Source organism: Ursus maritimus, unplaced genomic scaffold (genome assembly GCF_017311325.1).
Source record: "Ursus maritimus isolate PB19 unplaced genomic scaffold, ASM1731132v1 scaffold_33, whole genome shotgun sequence".
Classification (NCBI taxonomy): Eukaryota; Metazoa; Chordata; class Mammalia; order Carnivora; family Ursidae; genus Ursus; species Ursus maritimus.
The window spans coordinates 12,585,988-12,606,029 of NW_024425897.1; the positions used below are offsets into that span (position 1 = coordinate 12,585,988).

The 20,042-nt window shown below is 43.6% G+C and overlaps 1 protein-coding gene across 1 annotated transcript in view; it reads right to left on the minus strand.

Moving 5' to 3' along the window:
* Window positions 1–20,042, minus strand: part of MYO1H (myosin IH) — a 132,968-nt gene that overhangs the window by 39,521 nt on the left and 73,405 nt on the right. The window contains exons 3-6 of the mRNA XM_040619414.1: window positions 5,497–5,658; window positions 3,120–3,235; window positions 1,769–1,967; window positions 813–893 (exon numbers count right to left, since the gene is read on the minus strand). Coding sequence (XP_040475348.1) covers window positions 813–893; window positions 1,769–1,967; window positions 3,120–3,235; window positions 5,497–5,622 — 522 coding nt within the window. The 5' untranslated portion in view covers window positions 5,623–5,658. The remainder of the gene's footprint in view (window positions 1–812; window positions 894–1,768; window positions 1,968–3,119; window positions 3,236–5,496; window positions 5,659–20,042) is intronic.

The window sequence follows — 20,042 nt, forward strand, 5'->3', positions numbered from 1 at the left end:
GCCCCGTTTAAATTCAGTGCAACGTACAACCATACCCTCTCATTATGTATGGTCTCTGGGTGCTTCCATGCCCTGACAGCAGAGCCGAGTGGTTGTGACCAGAACGACATGGTCCGCAAAGTCTAAAATATCGACTACCTGGCCCTATCGGAAAACGTTTGCCAACCTATGCCGTATGACTACATATGCCTAAACAACACATTGTTTCCATGGGATTGCTCTCAGGCTTTTAAGAAACGGCATCACCCCGACACACGGGACGATCCTAAGACGTGACAGTGGTATACGTCACTCTCAGCATTCATTCGCTCTCGCTGCTATGTGACGCTTCACTGGATGGACATCCCGCCATTTAGCCATTGTGTCGATGACACTCAGTCCTCTAGATGTGTTGGCTGTTTCCAGTCCTTTTACCATCGTGAGCAGCGCCCTTGTGCCCAAGCTTGCAAATCTACAGGAGTATCTCCAGGAGTGGAATGGCTCTACCTTAGATTACGTGGATTTCAACTTCCCCGAGATAACATTCTGTTTCCCAAATGGGTCGCACCCACGTACGCCCCACCGGCGATGTTAGAGCTCCTGATTACCCACACCTCCACCAGTAGCTGGTATCACTAGACTTCCCTTCTAGAAAGTATGAAATGATATCTCATTGTGGTCTTTATTTGCATTTCCCGAAATAGCACTAACCCTGGATGTTTCCATTATTTGAGTCAATAAAGCCGTTCCTCCCTTAAGGTACCTTGGGTCGGGTTGCTGTCACTGGCCAGTTAAGCGGTCCCCATGAACCAGTAATAGGAACTTCAGTGTACCTTATAGTCAAACTGTATGTCCATGTATTTTCCAAATCTGCTGGAGTTGTCATTCCGGAGTGTTTTGGCATTTCCAAAAGCCTTGGAATACAAAGTGAGGGAGACAGGGACAGACTGAACCAAACTGTGATGACTGGTCATTTAAGCTCACTGTGCTCGTCAACTTCCTAACCCCAAATGCCATGATTACGAAAGTGGGGGAGAGAAGGGGAACCAGGAATGAAAGCCATACTTTATCTTCTAAGAAGGAACCACTAAGTATAGAGGATTTGATGCCAAATACTGGAATGGGGCTGGAGAGGAGGAAGAAATATCTTCTCTCTGGCATCCAATCTAGGAATGACTATGAAGACAGAGAGAGAGAGAGAGAGAGAGAGAGAGGAACCTACGCCCTTGCTTTTCTAGAAGATACAGTACCAGACCCCTTTTTATATCAAAGAGGTAAATTGTTCAGACCATAGGTCTATTGGGAAAATTCCTTCGACCACAAATGTCTTTAACATGAAAGGCAACAAAAACACAGAATAACTTGTTCAAAATCGTCCAGCAAGTCAGTGAATTGCAATGGCAGAATAATCAAGACAATTTCAATTAAATAAGAATATTAATGACTTTAATGCCTACTAATCTGCCAGGTGCTTTTTATGCAACCATCTTGTTTTAGCCTCGAAATCTCCGATGAGGTAGAAATTATGAATAGACCCATTCCACAGTAAGGCTAACAGGATCTGGGAGTGGTTTGTCGAAGCTTGCTGGCTCGTGGCTGCCCTGGGGTTAGCATCCATGCCTGCTGGACATCAAAGCTATACCCTTAACCGTCATGCTGCCCTTGAGACCCTCTGCTTAACTCCCAGAGGGTGACCTGCCCATTCTGACTAACCTGCCCAGACAGAGGACGCTTCCTACTTAGCGACCTTCCTAGAACTCCCCTCCACAGGTCCTCAAAGGTCACTTACCTCCAACACTGGATTGGAGAGCAGCAGTCTGTCACGGGCTATTTGTAGCGACTTGGTCATTGGGCAGGTCACAGCAAAATACTGGAGAATCTTCTTGGAGGCCTCTGTTTTCCCTGCCCCGCTCTCTCCAGAAATGAGGATGAAGTGGTTATTTAGCTCAGAGCACATCATGCGGTAGGCGTTGTCAGCTATGGCGTAGCTGGAGAAGGAGTGGGGCAGAAATGGAAGGAGTGGGAAGTGGCCATAATGCTACTTCCCTCAGCGGTGACATCATCAGAGCTCCCTGCCTCCAGGAAACCACATCCAGACAAAGTGGTACAAGACACTGAGCTCAGCTATCGAACTCTCACCACGACCTATTAACTGATCACGCGCATGAAGTGTTCCAGAAATCAATACTCAAACAGTTGAGTTAAAATGGAGAATCCGAACAATAATGGAATGAACTGATTTTGAAAAATCCAACATTTCTTATAAGAATAAGCCAGATACTAAATGATATCCCCAGGAGATGTTCTATTAACTGTAGGTGGAAATAACATCTTGTCTAAATATTTTAAACACTCAGTAGATAAACTAAGATCTCATGTTTCCCTTTCCCTCAAAACCTTCTGAAGTAAGAGAACAGAGACAGGAAACTGAAAATACCTTAAAAGCTCTGTGGTATCTATAGGACAAGAGGTACCACTGTTATAAGGGCTTTATCTTCAAGATCAGAAACCAAAGCATGAAAGTCTCCCAAGACACTAACCTTCCCATGTGGCTGAGTTGGAAAGCTGGCTCTTTCCGAAATTGGTGGTGGTAGTGACGCACGAAGGTTTATAAAAGCCTTAGGAGGTGAACAGATGAGTCACCAAGAAAAATGGAGGGAGCGCCTAAATATTATTCCAGAAGCCAACCAGGGAGAACTGAGAAATTGAGCAAAGCCTGAGTCACATGTAGATCAGATAGGAAATTGCTTGTCCTCCGGATCTGAAGTCCTGCTACCCACGGGGATGCTCCTTAGCCGCCATGATACCCAGACACCGGTAGATGGCACTATAGCAAACCTCAAAACAGAGAAGACACCTCTCTAGCCACACTCTCGGATCTCTCAGCAGTTAGAAAAGATTCCAACTCTTGATATTTAAGCGGAGACTCCAACATGATCTTATGTTTTCTGTTGCACTGAAAGACATTTCATAAGAAGGCGGCAGTCTAAGTGAGGTACGGAACTTAAGTCAGAATCTATGAGCGTGCATCAAGGATTTGGACGGATGATGGGTGGGTAAGAAGGAGGGAGAGAAAAAAGAGAAAGAGGAAGGAAAGAGAAAGAAAAATACTATTGATGACCCTCATACGTGTTACTTACATATGTGGTGGCAGCTCAAAGAAATTGACCCCTTGATAAAGTTCCATCTGGCTCACAGTGTAGATTCCAAGCTCCTGGTACGGGTTCACAGACACAAGGAGGGTCCCAATATAGGTCTAGAGGAACAGACCAAGGCACTAGTGAGGAATTCTGGGGTGCAAACTGCTAAAGCAAAAGACCATCACATGTTACGATCCCCGTGCGTTCATTCCAGGCTGGGGATATAAAACAATAAATAAGACAGGTGCTGTCTCTGCTGTCATGAACTTCCATGTTTGCGCATGGTTGCCGAGGAGGGGGACCAGACAACCAACCAAGGGATCGAGACTGTTTCAATTTGAATGGTAAGAAAGGTGTACGTAGGGTCATGAGAACCGCCACCTGAGCTCCTGGGCTTAGGGAAGTCGTCTCCAAGGAGCAGACTTTGAGCTGGGACTTAAAGGATGAGAAGCCAGTCATGAAAAAAGGAAGCAGGAAAGGAAGGGCAGGTCAGGCTGAGGGGACAAAGGTGGCAGGCTGACTGTCCTGGAGGCCAGTGGGGGAGGGGAGAACGGAAATTGTAAGGCATGGCGCCCGAGAGGGAGCAAGTTCAGAGCGCACAGGGCATGAAGAATTGGGGGTTTATTCCAACTGCAACGCCTTAAACCGTTAGGCCAACTGGATAGCTTTAAGATGGGAGCACCACGATCTGATTTATGTTTGTGTGTCACAGAGGTCTCTCTGGCCGCTGGGTGAAAGCAGGGTGCGGGCGCATCCCAGCCGACTCCCAGCTGGACGGACACTCCGCTGCTGGCATCCTTTTCCCTGGATTTCGACGTGGGATTCTATTACGAGTCCAGTTTTTCGAGTGCTTCCATTTGGAATAGAACCACTAACATAAAAGCTTCTTGGCATACAGTTATGAATAAACAAATCTCTAAGCTCTGAAAGGGGGGGGGAATAAATATTTGGGCTCCTTTGAAAAATGCATCCAGAGTTTTCCAATTCTGAGGTTGTTGTGGGTTTTCATTCCAGAGTCTCAATTTTGGAGGTTCCCAAGGTTATGCTAAATTACGCCGGAAATCTTTCTCATGAATGTTTCTAATCTAGAGGACAGAGTCACACAGAGAACCAGAACAGATAAGAATACTGTATTTTGGCTAAAATTCTGCGGTGCTTGCATCAGTAGAAATCTTCCAGGGTAGAATATAGTTTCTGAAGTCTATCTGTTCAAACTGGAAATGATTTGTTCCTGATGACCCTATCATCCCACGTATACTTCTCCAAACCACGCTCTTTTTCCTTTGCTTATGCATAAAATCTATTTCCACAATTAAAAATATATACTGTGAGAAGCCCTTTGATTATTTCTTCTAGTAACCTTGGTTCCAACATGCAGACTAAGTCACAGTCACCGTTGAAAACAAACTAGCTGTGAGACAAATATTTTTAGATTGCTTTTGATTGTCTGTTTTACCCTTAGCAAAAGCTAGTAAGATCTCGATAAAGTTAATTACGTTTAATAACACCCCACCACACACACAGACACACTATGGAGTTTACCTTAAAGGAATTTACTGAAAACTGACCAATCAAATCAAGGTGGGGTGATAAATGGGAAAGTTAAAAACTGACCATCACTAGAAGCAACTAGACCAAGCCAAAAAGAGTCCGGTAAAATGTTTCAGCCTTGACTCTTGAAGATTCGTGGGAGGCAGTGGTCATCCTTATGTTTGCCTGTCTGGTATCTAGACCCCCTTCTTCCAGCAGATTCCTTTGAGGAACCTTCTCCAGTCCACATCCTACAGTAAGGTGCACACTGGCCTCGCCCATCACCTCCAGGGCTGGGACTAGGTAAATAGCCTGGCCAATCAGAATAGTCCTCATCCTAGCTACGGGGATTGGTTCAGGGGTAGGCACATGACCCAAGATGGGCCAATCAGAGCCAACCAATGTCTGTGTCTCCAGGACGACTTGCTATCGTCTCTGTACCAGCATATCCTGGTCCTGCTGGCAGTCACCTTGCCGCCTTGCAGAGTCGGCCCCAGAAAGGGAGCATTGCAAAAGTGAGGAGAGAGGTGGGAAATAGTCCTCCGAATGGAGAAAGAGCTCTCAAGGCTCTTCGAGACTCAACACCCTAGACCCTAGATCCATTTCTGGTCCCCAAAGTATAGATCGATAGATTCCGTCTTGGGGGTTAGGCCTGTGTAAACTGGGTCTCTGTCACTGGCAGCCCTAAAGGCCGAACACGAAGGATCGGCCTGCATCTGGCAGTGGTCCCTTCCCCGTCCCTTTAAAGGCTGTTGTTGGCTATCATCAAGGCCATGAAGACAGGCGGGGTGGAGTGGGGTGGGGGAACGACCAGTCTAGGAAAACAGCAAGAAACGGGTTACGTTACATAGATGAGGTTCTCGCTGAAACGCTTGCGAAGGTTGTCCAGAAAAGCAGACTCGCTGGTGTAGGCGTCCAACAGCACAAAATCCTGCACCCCGACCTTGTCCCTGGCGGTGAGCGCGCCTTCCATGTGCAGTCGAATGTGTCTCCTCCTCACTTCTTCTTTCTGCAGCAAACAGAACATTCTCAGCAGCTCACTTATTCTGTAGTTCCTGTTGCTCACGTAATATGGACATAGCCAGATACCCACCCCTGGGGACAGTAGAGCACGGAGATCAGATTATGCTCTCCGTTAAGAGCTGACCACCTGGTTAGGGATGCAAGGGGATGCTAATAAAAGCACTAACAGCAACAGCGCAGCTGACGGGAGCTGGGCAGGTCCCGTGTTAGGTACCACGCTAAATACTTGACCTGTATTATCTCCTTTAACCCTCGTTCTGACCCTGTGAAGCAAGCACTATTACCATGCCCATTTAACAGATGCAGCAACAGAGGACAGAGACATTACAAAACATGTATTCGTCCTGCCAAAACGCAGAGCCAGGACACGAACCTAGACAGCCTGGCCCCAGAGCACACTTTCCTCACCATCACTTACTCAATTGGATTAGTTGCCCAAACTGGCTGTGTCTTTTTTTTTTTTTTTTTAAGATTTTATTTATTTGACAGAGAGAGAGGCAGCAAGAGAGGGAACACAAACAGGGGGAGAGGAAGAGGGAGAAGCAGGCTTCCCGCTGAGTGGGGAGCCCAACGCAGGGCTCGTTCCCAGAACACTGGGATCATGACCTGAGCCGAAGGCAGACGCTTAACAACTGAGCCACCCAGACGCCCCCGGCTATGTAATTCTGACATGAGTGATGAGGAGTTTGGTTGGAATGGGAATTTCTTGTTACAGGGGAGTGAGTTCTTAAGGAAGGACAAACCTGGAGGGTCCTCTCCCCAAGGCTGGGCTTCAGAGCTCCCTGGAAAAGGAGTGGTTGCAGGCCCACTGGATGGTGGAGAATCTCACTGCATTACTAGGGGGCAGAGCTTGTCCATGGTCACCAGGCAGCAGAATGACCCTCCTGGGCACAGGTAAGCAAAGGGAGTCAGATCAGCACTGGGCAGGAGACCTGGGGCTGCACTGCCTGAGTCGGGAGGGCTGTGGGAAACAGCTCCCCAGGTCTCAGGCAAGCTGAGGCTGGAGACTGGAGGGTGTACAGAGAGAGTGGGGGCCACGGCTGTAGGAGGTGGCCTGGGGCGGGGGGCGAGGTCTGTGTTGGGAGGATAGCACAAGGCGGTCACCTGGCCCAGGCTGCAAAGGCATCGAGGGACTGTGCTCTGGGCACACAGTCGATGCATATCCCTCACACGCGTCCCAGTGTGCAGGTGGCTACGCAGCCCAAAAGAACAAGCAAAACAGCAAAGAGAGCCAGGAAGACAAACCTCTGGCTATCGCAGTGTCCCTCCAGCGCCCTCTAGTGACAAAGATTAATATGCTCCCTTCCAGGAGAAATGCTGAAGGAGGCCAGTTTGTTATCACAGAGCAGGGACTGAAGGATGAATCTGGATCTGAGAGACAGGAAATTGACACCTGCTATCTTTGGGTATGCAGAGGCTCTAGGACAGCTGGAGCACAGCCTTGAAAAAGGAAAACGAAGCCGGAGGACTCGGGCTTCTTCCCTTGAAGTAATCAAGACCGTGTGTGGATTGACTTTTAACAAAGATCCAAGACAATTCAGTGCAGAAAAGGAAAATCCTTACAATAGTACAGGAATAACTAGATATCGTAATGAAATAAATTTCATTTCACCCCCCATAATATATTTGTGTATTTTTATTATAAAATGTTATAAGATAACGCTTTTAGTAACATATCTTACAAAATATGTGTTCATTATTTAATTTATATATTATATAAACTTATATATGTAAAACTTTATATAGAACTTTTTAATATATATACTGTATAAACTCGGATATATAAAACTATATATATAAAACTTTTTACATACTGTATAAACATATATGTAAAACTATATAGAACTTTTTATATATCCATATACTGTATAAGCTGATATATGAAACTATAGAGAGAAAACTATTGTATATAAACTTTATAAACAATTCCTATTTCATAATACATGAAGATATAAATTATAAAGACATGTATATGTTATAATATTATTTTATAACATTTTATTTGTATATATATAAACTTAGGATGAATCTTAGACCTAAATGTAGATGCGTGATCTATAAGGCCTCAGGGAGAAGACAAGGAGAATATCTCTGCAACTAGAAGAAGGTAGTTTTCTTATGACACAGGAAGAAATAACTATAAAAGAAAAAAATAAGAAATTTGACTTCATCAAATATAAAACATCTCCCAGAAGGCACCTTTAAGAGAACAAATAGGCAAGCCAGGGACCGGCAGAAAGTGTTCACAAAATATATACCTGAAAAGGATTTGTATCCAGGATAAAAGACCCCTATGGTTTAATAATTAAAAGTCAAACCCAGTAAAAATTGGGCAGAAGACTTGAACGGACACTTCACAGTGGAAGATAGACAAATAGTAACTAAGTGGGGAAAATGCTCAATGTCATTAGTCATCAGGCAAATGTGACTTAGAACCACAGTGAGATAAACCCCAGAATAGTTCAAATGAAAAAGACTGACAACATCAACCATGAGCGAGGATGTGGAACAGATGGAACGTTCCTACATCGCTGGCAGGAATGCGAAATGATAGAATCACTTTGGGGAAAGGTCTGGCAGTTTCTAATAAAGTTAACCATGCCTCCATCCTTTGATCCAGCAGTCCCCTTCCTAAGTATTTACATAAGGGAAATGTAAACATATAGTCGCAAAAAGACTCGAACATAAAGGTTTACAGCCACTTGATTCATGATGGCCCCAAACTGGAAACAATCCAAATTTCCATCAACTGGAGAATGGAGTGGAGTCTATACAATAGAATGGGTACAGCGCTAAAAGAGAAATGACCGGTACGCACGACACGGATGACTCTCACAGACATTATACTGAGTGAAAGAACTCAAACACAAAGGAGTGCATGCCCTACGATTCCATTTATATTAGATTCTAGAAGCAAAACTAATCTGCAGTGAAAAATCAGAACAATTGTTGCCTGGTTAGCGGGATGGTCTGACAAAGGACAGTTTGGGAGTGATGGAAACATTCTTTGTCTTGGTAGGGCTGTGAGTTACACGGGTGTGGCCATTTGTCAAGATACCTTGTTAAGATTTTGTAGATTTCCACATATGTAAATTTTATTTTAAAAAGGACCACAAAAAGGAAGTAAGTGGGGAGGGGAGAGAGAGTGGGTGGAGGTAGAAGTGGAAACAGAATGGCAGAAGGGTAATACTTGTTGAAGCTGGGTGATGAGTGTAAGGGGGATTTATTATAAACTCTTCTGTTTACTTTGTATGTAGTTGAAATTTTGCATAAAGTTTTGAAAACCAGAATGGCCACCAGGTGTCTCTCTACACTAGTCAACCAGAGCTAGAACAAGCACTTGCTAAGGAAGAAAACAATGCATGTAGATCAAAGAATATCTTAGTGATTCTGCATATCCCCATCTTAAAGTGTGTGTGTGTGTGTGTGTGTGTGTGTGTGTGTGTGTGTGTGTGTGTAAGAGAGGCAGTATAGCGTCGTGATTTCGCACAAGCACTCTGGAACATGAGCCTGCCTGGGTTTAAATCCCGCCTCTGTTGCTTCCTGGTGGTACAACTTTGGGAAAGTCTACCTCTCCAAGCCCCTGTCTCTGTTTCATGTCTATAAAATGGAAACATAATTGTACCTCCTTCACAGGGTTGTTGGTTTGGACAGACCATGGAAAGCCCTTGGAACAGCGCCAGAAGCTCTTGCTTCTATCCTCATTAGTATTGCTAATACGATTATTAGAAACAAGAAAATAAAGCGAAAAAAAAAAATGTGCCGGCTAGTAGTTGGCGAGCCCCTATTGAACGGGGAGTGGGCTGGAGTCTGAAATCATGTCTGGAGCTGTGCCCACAAGTATCACCACAGTCTGATCTCTGCAGGTGGTGGGTGTGGAAATGTAAAAGCTTTCTTATCCCAGTCCTAGAGGTAGGTGTGTGCTTGCAGAATGAGCTCTGTGGTCGGTACCTAGGGCTTTATGTGACTTGCAGCCCAAAAAGATTCGACAAAACCTTGAAGATTAAGGGACGGGACAGTGATTTCGACTTGCAAGGGCCAAAGCACACTCTCTCCACTTCAGACTGGGCTTTTGTTTGCTGCGACATTTCAATTCCCTATATCTGGGTTCCTTTAATCTAGTTCATTTCCAAAGATCTTAAAAGGGCACGAGGAAACTAGAGCATCCTAATAAGACGGACGGAACCGTCAAAGGGATGACTATTGGGGCAGAAGGGGGTAGGGTGGTAAAGAAATTGGGCTAGTTCAGCTTTGACAAAAAGAAGAGGACTAAAGGATTTTATGGTGAAGAGATGATTAAACCCAGAAATGACCAAATAAGAGAGAAGAAATTCAAGAGAGATATTTTTATGACACCTAAGAATGAACATCTTTGGGGTGATACAACTTTGTAGGAAGATACTGCTGTGCAAACCCCCAGATCAGGGCTCACAGACTCTGCTGCCTGCAGGGTCCTGGGCAAGGACTAGGATTTTTTTTTTTTTTTAAAGATTTTATTTATTTATGTGACAGAGAGACAGCCAGCGAGAGAGGGAACACAAGCAGGGGGAGTGGGAGAGGAAGAAGCAGGCTCCCAGCGGAAGAGCCTGAGGTGGGACTCGATCCCAGAACGCCGGGATCACGCCCTGGGCTGAAGGCAGACGCTTAATGACTGAGCCACCCAGGCGCCCCAAGGACTAGGACTGAGTCAAGCCGCTGGGTGCTGGGGACCCACTTAGACTAGGGAATGAATAGGCATCTAGGCTGGGTAGCCACTGCTTGGCTCCACTAGGTGACACCAGGTGCGAATGCACGGCCTGTGTTGCCGGGCCCTCCGATTATTCAAGAAAAGTCAGAAATTTAGAATTTTATGTGAAATCCTGTTGCACATACTTCATCCGGTGGGACAATGGCCAAAAGCAAGCTAGTCACCGTTTGTCCCACATGGTTTAGATACTTCACTTATACGCAGGTGGGGGATTCAAAGAGATGCTCCCGCTAGGAGCATTATTTTGGAAGCCTCGTATACTCAGTGGTGACCTGACCCTATCACCTTCTACACGACCTAGCCCTTGACCCAGTGTGTGTATGGGTGGGGGGGAGGGGACACCATGCATATCAAGGTGGCTAAATGCTGTGACAGAGACCAAAATGCCTGCCACACATTCCATGCATTTCCCGACATTTCCCCCTGCAGCTAGGTGGACTCACATGACTATTTCTGGCCAACAGGTTGTGAGTAGAAGGGACGTTTGTGCCAGCTCCTCCATTGGGTTATCTGGACTCCTTTGAGGCCACAGTGACTGAGAATTTCTCTGGTTGAATGGACGAGGTACAAAATCAATATAGCCTAGATTCCTGAGTCATCACAGGGAAGAGAGATCTTCTAATCATCAAGACCCAGGAGCACCTGGGGGGCTCAGTCAGTTAAGCGTCTGACTCTTGATTTCGGTGCAGGTCATGATCTCGGGGTCATGAGATCAAGCCCCGCATTGGGTTCCATGCCGAGTGAGGAAGCTGCTTGGGATTCTCCCTCTCCCTCTCCCCCTACCCCTTACTATGCTTGCTTGCTCGTCCTCTCTTAAAAAAAAAAAAAAGAATCATCAAAATCCACAGTAGGCTTTGTGTAAGCAAGAAGGAAATTCCTGTTATGGCAAACTTCTGAGAATTGGGGCTGCTTGTTATTGCAGCTGAAGGCTGCTTGTCCTGACTCATGCGCATGCAGAAAAGGGTTTTTCCATTGGGAGAACAGCACTTTGACTGTGAGTCACGACTCTTGCACGTTCAACTTTGCCAGCTGTTCTGGCTACTACTCTGAAGTTTGGAATATGAGAAGGGGCCATTTTTTTTTTAAGGGCAGAAGATAAGCCCTAGAGTTGTAGCTTTTGACATTTTATGCTCCAGGACCGTTTTTTCCAAGGAAAGTCATAAGAAACCTCAATATGTAAAAATAAAGAAAGCAAAGCTTTTCTGGTTAAAGGGGAAAGTCTTACCAGGTTACCCGTGGGCATGTGGGAGAGAGTGTGAGAAGCCCCAGGGCAGAGGAGAGTTGGCAAACCCCTCCGTATCTTCCCGAATCCCGTGCCCTGGGCTTTGTTGACTTCTCCCTTCACATTTATACTCCTACCCGTGCACCACCAATATTATTCTTTTACCTCATAATTTCTTTAGTTTTTTCCTGTAAATATATACAGTTATAGCTTTTATTATGAAAGATGCTTACACATAAAAGTAAAGCATCAAAAGCACAACAAAGCCAAGGTACCCATTACCCAGCATCAATAAATACCAACCTATGGCCTCGGTTATTTCAGCTATGCCCCGCCTCTCCTCCCAACAATGGGTTCGTTCCAAGAAAGTCACAAACTTTATAAATATTTCAGTAGGTATCTCTGAAAGATCAGAATTCTTTCAAAATACATGTACATAATACCATTGTCATACATAAAGGACTTCAAATTAATTTTTTTCAAGATTTATATAGTTTAGAGAGAAAGAGAGAGAAAACGCGCATTCAGGAGGGAGGAGCAAAGGGAGAGAGAGACTCTCAAGCAGACTCCCCACTGGGCGCAGAGCCTGATGCAGGGCTTGATCCCATGACCCTGAGATCATGACTGAGCCAAAGTCAAGAGAAGGATGCTCAACTGACTGAGCCATGCAGGCACCCCAATAATTCCCTAATTATCATACTCAATGTTCAAGTTTCTTTTTTTTTTCTTTTTTTTCTACTGTTGGCTTATTCAAATCAGGATCCTAACAAGGTCCACATATTGTATTTAGTTGATGTGTCTCCCAAGTTTCTTATTCAGTAGGGTCCCCTGCCCTCCCTTTATTTTCTCACAACTTGAAACTGGACAGTTTGTCCACATTCTGGATTTTGTTGATTGCATTCTTCTGAGTTCATTTAAGGTGTTCCTCTTTCTCCTGCATTTCCTGAAAAATTGGTAGTTTAATCTAGGGGCTTGATCAGATACAGGGCTGATTTGTTCTGGCCAAAAGACTTTCTAGGCAGTGAATTCTTCCAGCAGAAGACACAGGAGTTCTGGCTGTCTTTTAAGAAGTCAATGTTCCCACACAGGTCATTTGTTTTAGGAGTTTGTAAAAAATGGTAATATTCCAGGTCTACTGCTCCTTCTTCATTTATTAGCTGGGATCTTTACATAAACTATTTGGATGGCTTGAGGTACAGTTTAAATAGGCAAAGCAGGATAAATGCCTATCAGTTTTCAGAATAATGAGTTGGTTCCATTGCATCCTCCAAAGGTGATCGTCAGTTTTCAATATCATTTTGAGTTCATGGACTTAAGTGTTTTAATGGGTGTCATCCCATCGCAATTATTATCCTTATTGATGCTCAGAGTATCTCATTTTTGGCTAGTGGGAACCTATTAAATGACTCTTGTGTCCTTTTGACATGGCCTTAACAGTCTTCGAGAGCTTCCTTGCTTATCAGGATGCCGAGTTGTCTCAGGTTTGTCTTATATATTTTCATGAGCTCTGGTTTCTTTGTGGGAAAGTGGTAGGTACTGAAATCAGACCTTAGGGATACTCATTGCTACTAGGTTGGTCATTGTTTCTGTCTTCTTAGTAGAGAGAATGAGAAAGTATTCTTTATGGGATTGTTTTAGTTCCTTTCCAGATAATTCATGGAGAGTGTAGAGAAATGCTACTGATCTCTGTATGTCAATTTTGTATCCTGCCAGTTTAGTGGGTTTGTTGATTAGATCTAACAATTTTTTTATGGAGTCTTTAGGGTTTTCTATATGTAAAATCATGCTACCTGCAAAGAGAGAGAGAGTTTTACTTCCTCTTTTCCAATTCTGATGCCTTTTATTTTTTTTTTTTTCTTGCCCAATTGCTCTGGCTAGGACTTCTAGTATTGTGTTGAATATGAGTGGTGAGAGTGGGCATTTTGTCTTGCTCCCCATCTTACAGGAAGCAAGAAAGTATCTCAAAATGCATGATGAGTTCATTCTATCAATTCAAATACATAACTAAGGGGTTTGTGCTTAACCTTATCTTTCTTATATTACTTCCCTTTCTCCTATCCAAAATGCCAGTTCAACAACACAATCAATTAGGCATTGGCTTTTTTCCATAATACACACATCATAGCTCCAACATAATAATACTAACACTATCCCCAATATGATTACTGAAAACAGTTTGAATGTTTTTTAATTATCTGTCTTTGGAGTGAACTTTTCCGGGGTTGTATAGGCAAATCTCTGTGTTTTTAAGCTCCCTTGAAATAACTGATCTCTATGTGGCAATATCAGCAACCAGATACACATTTAGGTTTATTTCCTTTGTTTTATTTATTTAGGTTTATTTCCTTACTTGAGGAGATTGATTTTTAAGGTTTATTTTATTCTATAATTACATAAACATTTTTATATGGTTCCCTAGAACAAAATAAGGCATATTCAAAGAACTGGCTCCTATCACTGTCCCTTCGGCCCTATTCCCTTCTATCTTCTGTAAGTAACCATTTAAAAATTATTCAAATGCTAAAACTGTTTCTTAAATATTAGCAAGCACATGTAGATTTGTTTCCCTCCGTATGTATATGTTTGCAAATTCTACATTCTATTTTTCCAATTTGTCTTTCACTAAGAAATCTCCTGGGGATCACCTCAAATTTGTTGCTAACAACATTCCCCTTTTCTTTTTACGGTTCCAAATACTCCACTGTGTGTATGTACTAAACTGTAGTTTATTCAAATAGTTCCACAGAGGAAGAGCTTAACTAACCTTGCTCAGAAACTGACTGAAAACAATGGCGCAAAATAAATAAATCATAAAAAACCTATAGGACACAGGAAATCTGAACAACACAATTAACTTCCGCAGGTAGAACCCTGCACCCAAACATTACAGAGTATACAGTTTGTTTCAAAAGCACAGAGACTATTTACAAAAGCTGACCAAACCACCGCCTGGGCCCTAAGGCAGATCTCAAAGGATTTATGTCATACAAAGCGGAGTCCGACAGAGCACCTAGGTCAACGCTCCAGTAGCACGCTCGGAGATGATGGACACGTTCTCTAGCAGCCCCTAGCCCCACATGGCCCCTCCGCATTTGAGATATGATGAGGGAGCTTAAGGAATTGACAATTTAATTTCAGCGAACTTAAAGAGCACACACCTAGACCTACCTTCCCAGTTGAAGGGTAACAAAGAATGAGAAACACTTCAAGCAACGCTGCAGGGTACGATCACCTAAATCCAGACTGGGAAACTCTACAGGACAAATTCTCCAGTTTCAACACTGTTTTTCAAGAAAAGCGCCAGGGAACCTGTGTATTAAGAGAGGTCAAAGAGAGGGGATGAGGGGATGGGCAAAATGGGGGACAGGGAGTGGGAGGTACGGTCATGGGGATGAAAGGTACTGCAAAGGGAATATAGGCATTGTATTGTGACAGTGTTGTGCGGTGACAGCTGGGAGCCACACGTGGGGTGAGCACGGCGCAGCGTGCAGAACTGTCCGATCACGCTGCTGTACAGCCCGAACTGATGTAACCGTGTGTATCAACTCCACGTCAGTAAAAAAAAGTTAAATAAAAGAGACGAACAAGGAAAATCAAAACGGCACTGAGATACCACGTCACGACCACCGGGATGGCTACAATCAAAACGTCAGGCAAGAACGAGTGGCGGTGAGGAAGTGGGAAAACTGGAACCCTCAGCCACTGTTGGCGGGAATGTAAAACGGCACAGGCACTTTGCCGAAACCGCCAGCAGTTCGTCCAAAGATGTGGAGTGACGGCAACTCTCACGCTCTGTGGGTCGGAGTGTAAACTGTTACAACTACCTTGGAAAACAATTTCGCATAGCCGGCTAAGGACAAAGACGGATTTCCTGTGACCAAGCAACTTCATTGCTCCCGTTTATGTGTAGAGGGGGACGAGCACAAGAGGTTTAATACATTTAATAGAATACAGTACGATGGCTGTTGCCTGGTGGTGTCGTCAGACCACTGACGGTTACACAGAGTTACAACGCACCAGCCGCTGTCTCCAGTGCTTTTCATATAGGAATTCACGTGAAACCTTTCAACAAACTCAGGAGGTTAACAGGTACTTTCGCTCTCGTTTTATAGGTGGGGAAACTGAGGCATGGGGAGATCAAATAACTTGCTACATAACTAGTATACGCCAAACCGAGATTCAAGCTGGAACAGCCACACCCCAGAACCCATGCTGTTTTTCACACACGCCAGAAGGACGCAAAAGAAGACTTTACGAAATAGAAATACATGCCGAATCTTGGGTAGGAAGACTTAACAAAGATGTTTGATTCAACCACGATCCTGTGCACAGCTATGGAAGCGAATGAATCACCATTATGCTCATCAGCATGGGTTAAGCTCAAAACAAGCCTTGTTCAAAGAAAGCAAGGCACATGAGAATATATATATGGTTTGATTCTATTTTAACAAATGTCCCAAACAAGCAAAATCAAGCAATATACTGCTTGAGAATATAGGCACAGGTGGTAAAACTACCATGAAAACCAAGGATTGTGCTTCATACCTTATCCTAGGTGGAGGCATACAGGTGACTCGTACTCTTTAAGTTAAACATATATTGTATATACTCTTCTCCATGAATATATAAAAGAAACCAGACCAATCTCACTTAGGTACATCAGTACAAATTCCTCAATAAATGATTAGCAAGCCAAACCTAATAAAATAATAAAGAAATAGGGGTGACTGGGTGACTCAGTCGGTTAAGCATCCGACTCTTGGTTTCAGCTCAGGTCATAATCTCAGGGTCATGAGATGGAGCCCCTGAGTCAGGCCCTGCACTCAGCATGGAATCTGCTTGGAATTCTCTCCTCCTTCCTTCCCCCCTGTCCCTCTCTCTCAAATAAATAAATAAATAAAATCTTTTAAAAATGATATTCTTTAGAAAATAATAATAATAATAATAATAATAATAATAATAATAATAAAAGGAAGAGTCAAACATGACCAAGTTAGATTTATTCCAGAAATTCAGTATTAGGTAATTTATTTTCATTAGATTAAATCTAAATACCCACTAATAAGAAACAAATAAATTAATTTATGGTATAGGCAATACAGTAGATTATAGGGGTAGAGAATCTCCTGAATAGATTGCCACAATTTTTAAGAAATATACATGCACATACATATATCCTTACAAGTGACGACATCTCCCTGAAAGATGCCCAAGAGATTGGCAACAGTGGCTCCTTCTGGAGAAAAAGGCTTAAGTTTCATCGTATCCCTGTCTGCACCGTTTGGATTTTGTATGTTGTAACTATGTTATCTATTCAAAAACAAAAATTATAAGTAAATGTCCCTAATAGTCAGGATCTCTGCTCCCATTTATATAGGACTTTCTACAACTTACAGTTAATTACATGATTTCTTGATCTTAGGCTGACCCTTTCTAGAAACTTCTCAAGAGTAAATCTTGTTCACTGTTGTATCCCCAGCTTCTAGTTCAGTTCTTGCCACATAAGAGGTGCTTAGTAAATTTGTTGAGTGAATTAAATTTTATGCCAGTCCTATACTTGTGTAGATTAGAAACAATCTATAGGGCACCTGGGTGGCTCAGTCGGTGAAGCGTCTGCCTTCGGCTCAGGTCATGATCCCAGGGTCCTGGGATCGAGCCCCACATCAAGCTCCCTGCTCAGTGGGGAGTCTGCTTCTCCCTCTTCTATTCCCCTGCTTGTGCTCTCTCACTCTTTCTCTCAAATAAATAAATAAATAAAATCTTTAAAAAAGAAAACAATCTAGAGAACTTGAAGAGACGGCATTGCAGTTAAAGCCATTGGTCTGGGAGATATCACAGTTTAAAGAAAGATAATCAACATTGCTTTATCCAAATGTATTCCTCCTGCCAATAAAATATAATATTGATGTGGGTAACAGCCCTTTCTATTTACTGAGCACGTCCTGTGTGCACAGTAACTGCGCTGTTGACAGATATCTCATGAAATATCCATGACAACTCATCCCGTAGAAGGTATTTTCCCCCGTTAGTGAAAGTCGAAACAGAAGTTCAGTGACAGGTTGCAGAAAGGACGCAGGCTTTGGATCAGCCTACAGGCTCGCCCCACTGCTGTGACTCTGACCATGTCATTGCCCCCTTTGAACCTAGGCATTGGCAGAGCTGACAGCAATTGCCTCTCTACCTACACTCCTTTCCCGGGGACTCTGCTTCCTTCCCACCCGTGTTGAAGAGGTGAATTGAACTCATCACAAGTGGGCCAGGGCATGGCTCTTCCCTGGGAAGATGAGGAGGCAGAACCCAGCTGGGGGGCATCTAAGACGCTCCACTCTTTTTACCATGGAGGTGTAAAAATTGCACGGTTATGAACACAGTGAGGCTGGCCGTGCTAGCCCACACAGAGGCAAAGACATGGGCTGGTGGTCCTAGAGAGGGACAAACACTAATTGTTCTATAACTGCCTGGTTCCATTAGATCTGCTCATACTTGCTGCCCCATGGTATGCATGTGCGTGGAGGAGGGGGAAACTGTCATAAATATATCTGTACAATTTTTTTAAAAAATTTTATTTGACAGCATGTGTGCACGTGCCAGCAGGGGGACGGGCAGAGGGAGAGAGAATCTCAAGCAGACTCCCCACTGAGTGTGGAGCCTGACGTGAGGCTCAGTCTCACGACCCTGAGATCATGACTCGAGCCGAAATCAGGAGTCGAATGCCCAACTGATTGTACAGATAATGGGGTGCCTGGGTCACTCAATTTTTAAATGTCAAACGGTTCCCCCAAATAAATAAGACTTTCTCATCTTTTTAAACCTCAGCCCCTCCCCCAAGGTTTCCTGTTGTCCTTCTTCAATGTTTACATACCTGTAACATTTTTCTATTTACACAGACAGAACCATGCACTACGTGGCATATGGCCTCTTGCTTTTTTCTCACTTAATATATCCAGATAGCTTTCAATAGCAGCAAGAACGACCTATTTGTGTGTGTGTGTGTGTGTGTGTGACTGCACACTCATTGTATACCACCTCCAATTATCCACTAACATTCATGGAGCTCATTTTTTTTATGTGTCAAGTTCAATTCTAGACGCTTCACTTGGGCTGCACCAATGCACAGGCCAGGAAAATAGCCTTGTCCTTGAGGAGCTGACATTCCTACAGATGGACATTAGGTTATTTTTAGTTTTTGGCGTCATGGGCCATTTGTCATGGGCATCCTGCCAGTTGCAGCTTGGCCGGTCGGTCGGTCGGTCTGTCTATCTATCTATCTATCTATCTATCTATCTATTTATTGCGAGAGAACCAGTAGGAAGCCTTTATAGGAGAGGAGTGGCTGGATCAAAAGACAATTGGGAGAGCCAGCTTAGCCAACATGCATCAGAAAGATCACTCCAACTTTCCCTTCAACAAAGTGGGTGTGAAAATGCAGTTTTCCCCCAAGTCTCTCCAATACTGTTAGATGGAACTTTTCCATCGTCACCGCATAGCTGGAGATGGGAGCATTTTGTGAATTGCAAGACGATGGGGGCATCTTTTTTACAGGTTTATTGGGTTTTTAATATTTGCATGTTTATTGGGCTTTTGTATTTCTTTCTCTGTTATTTGCCCACTCACATCTCTCCTTAGATTCTAATAAGGAACTTAGTTTTGTCTTTTATTTGAATGACCTCTTTGTGGAGTTAGGAAGTCAGCCCTTTGCCCCAGTTTGTCCTTTTTCTTTTGATTTTCTTATGCAGTTTTTCCTGCAGAGAAATACCTGATGAAGTTTAGTACATAAAAATGAATTTTTTTCCTTGGGGCACCTGTGTGGCTCAGTCAGTTAAGCCTCGGACTCGATTTCAGCTCAGGTCAGGGTCTCAGGGTCAAGCCCCACATCTGGCTCCACGCTCAGTGGGGAGTTTGCTTGGGATTCTCTCCCTCTCCCTCTGCCCCTCCCCCTGCTCATGCTCTCTTTCTCTAAATAAATAAATAAATAAATAAATAAATAAATAAATAAATAAAATCTTCTTAAAAAATGAAATTTTCCTTTATAGGATCTAGGACTCCAGCACAATTTACTTCTTCTTGCATCCTCTGGAGTTTGTGGTAACAAAATAAACTCAAGCTCCCTTGTCTGGGCTTTCGTTCCTAGAAACTAAGGAATAGAATTGTTTCTCATTTCTAAATGGGGTCATAATGCTTCCTTCATAGATTTGTCGTAAGAGTAGGAGGCAACTACAGATGTGTCGCTGAATAAAACTGAGCCCCTCTTCTGGAAGTAGTAGATAATAAAATACGGAAAGACACAACGATAGAATTGACTAACTTTCTATAGCCGATAAGGGGCAGAGCCCTGGATTCAACCCACATCTGTCACTTCAAACTCATCCCTCTTTCCCTATTCAATTTAGGCTCTTACATA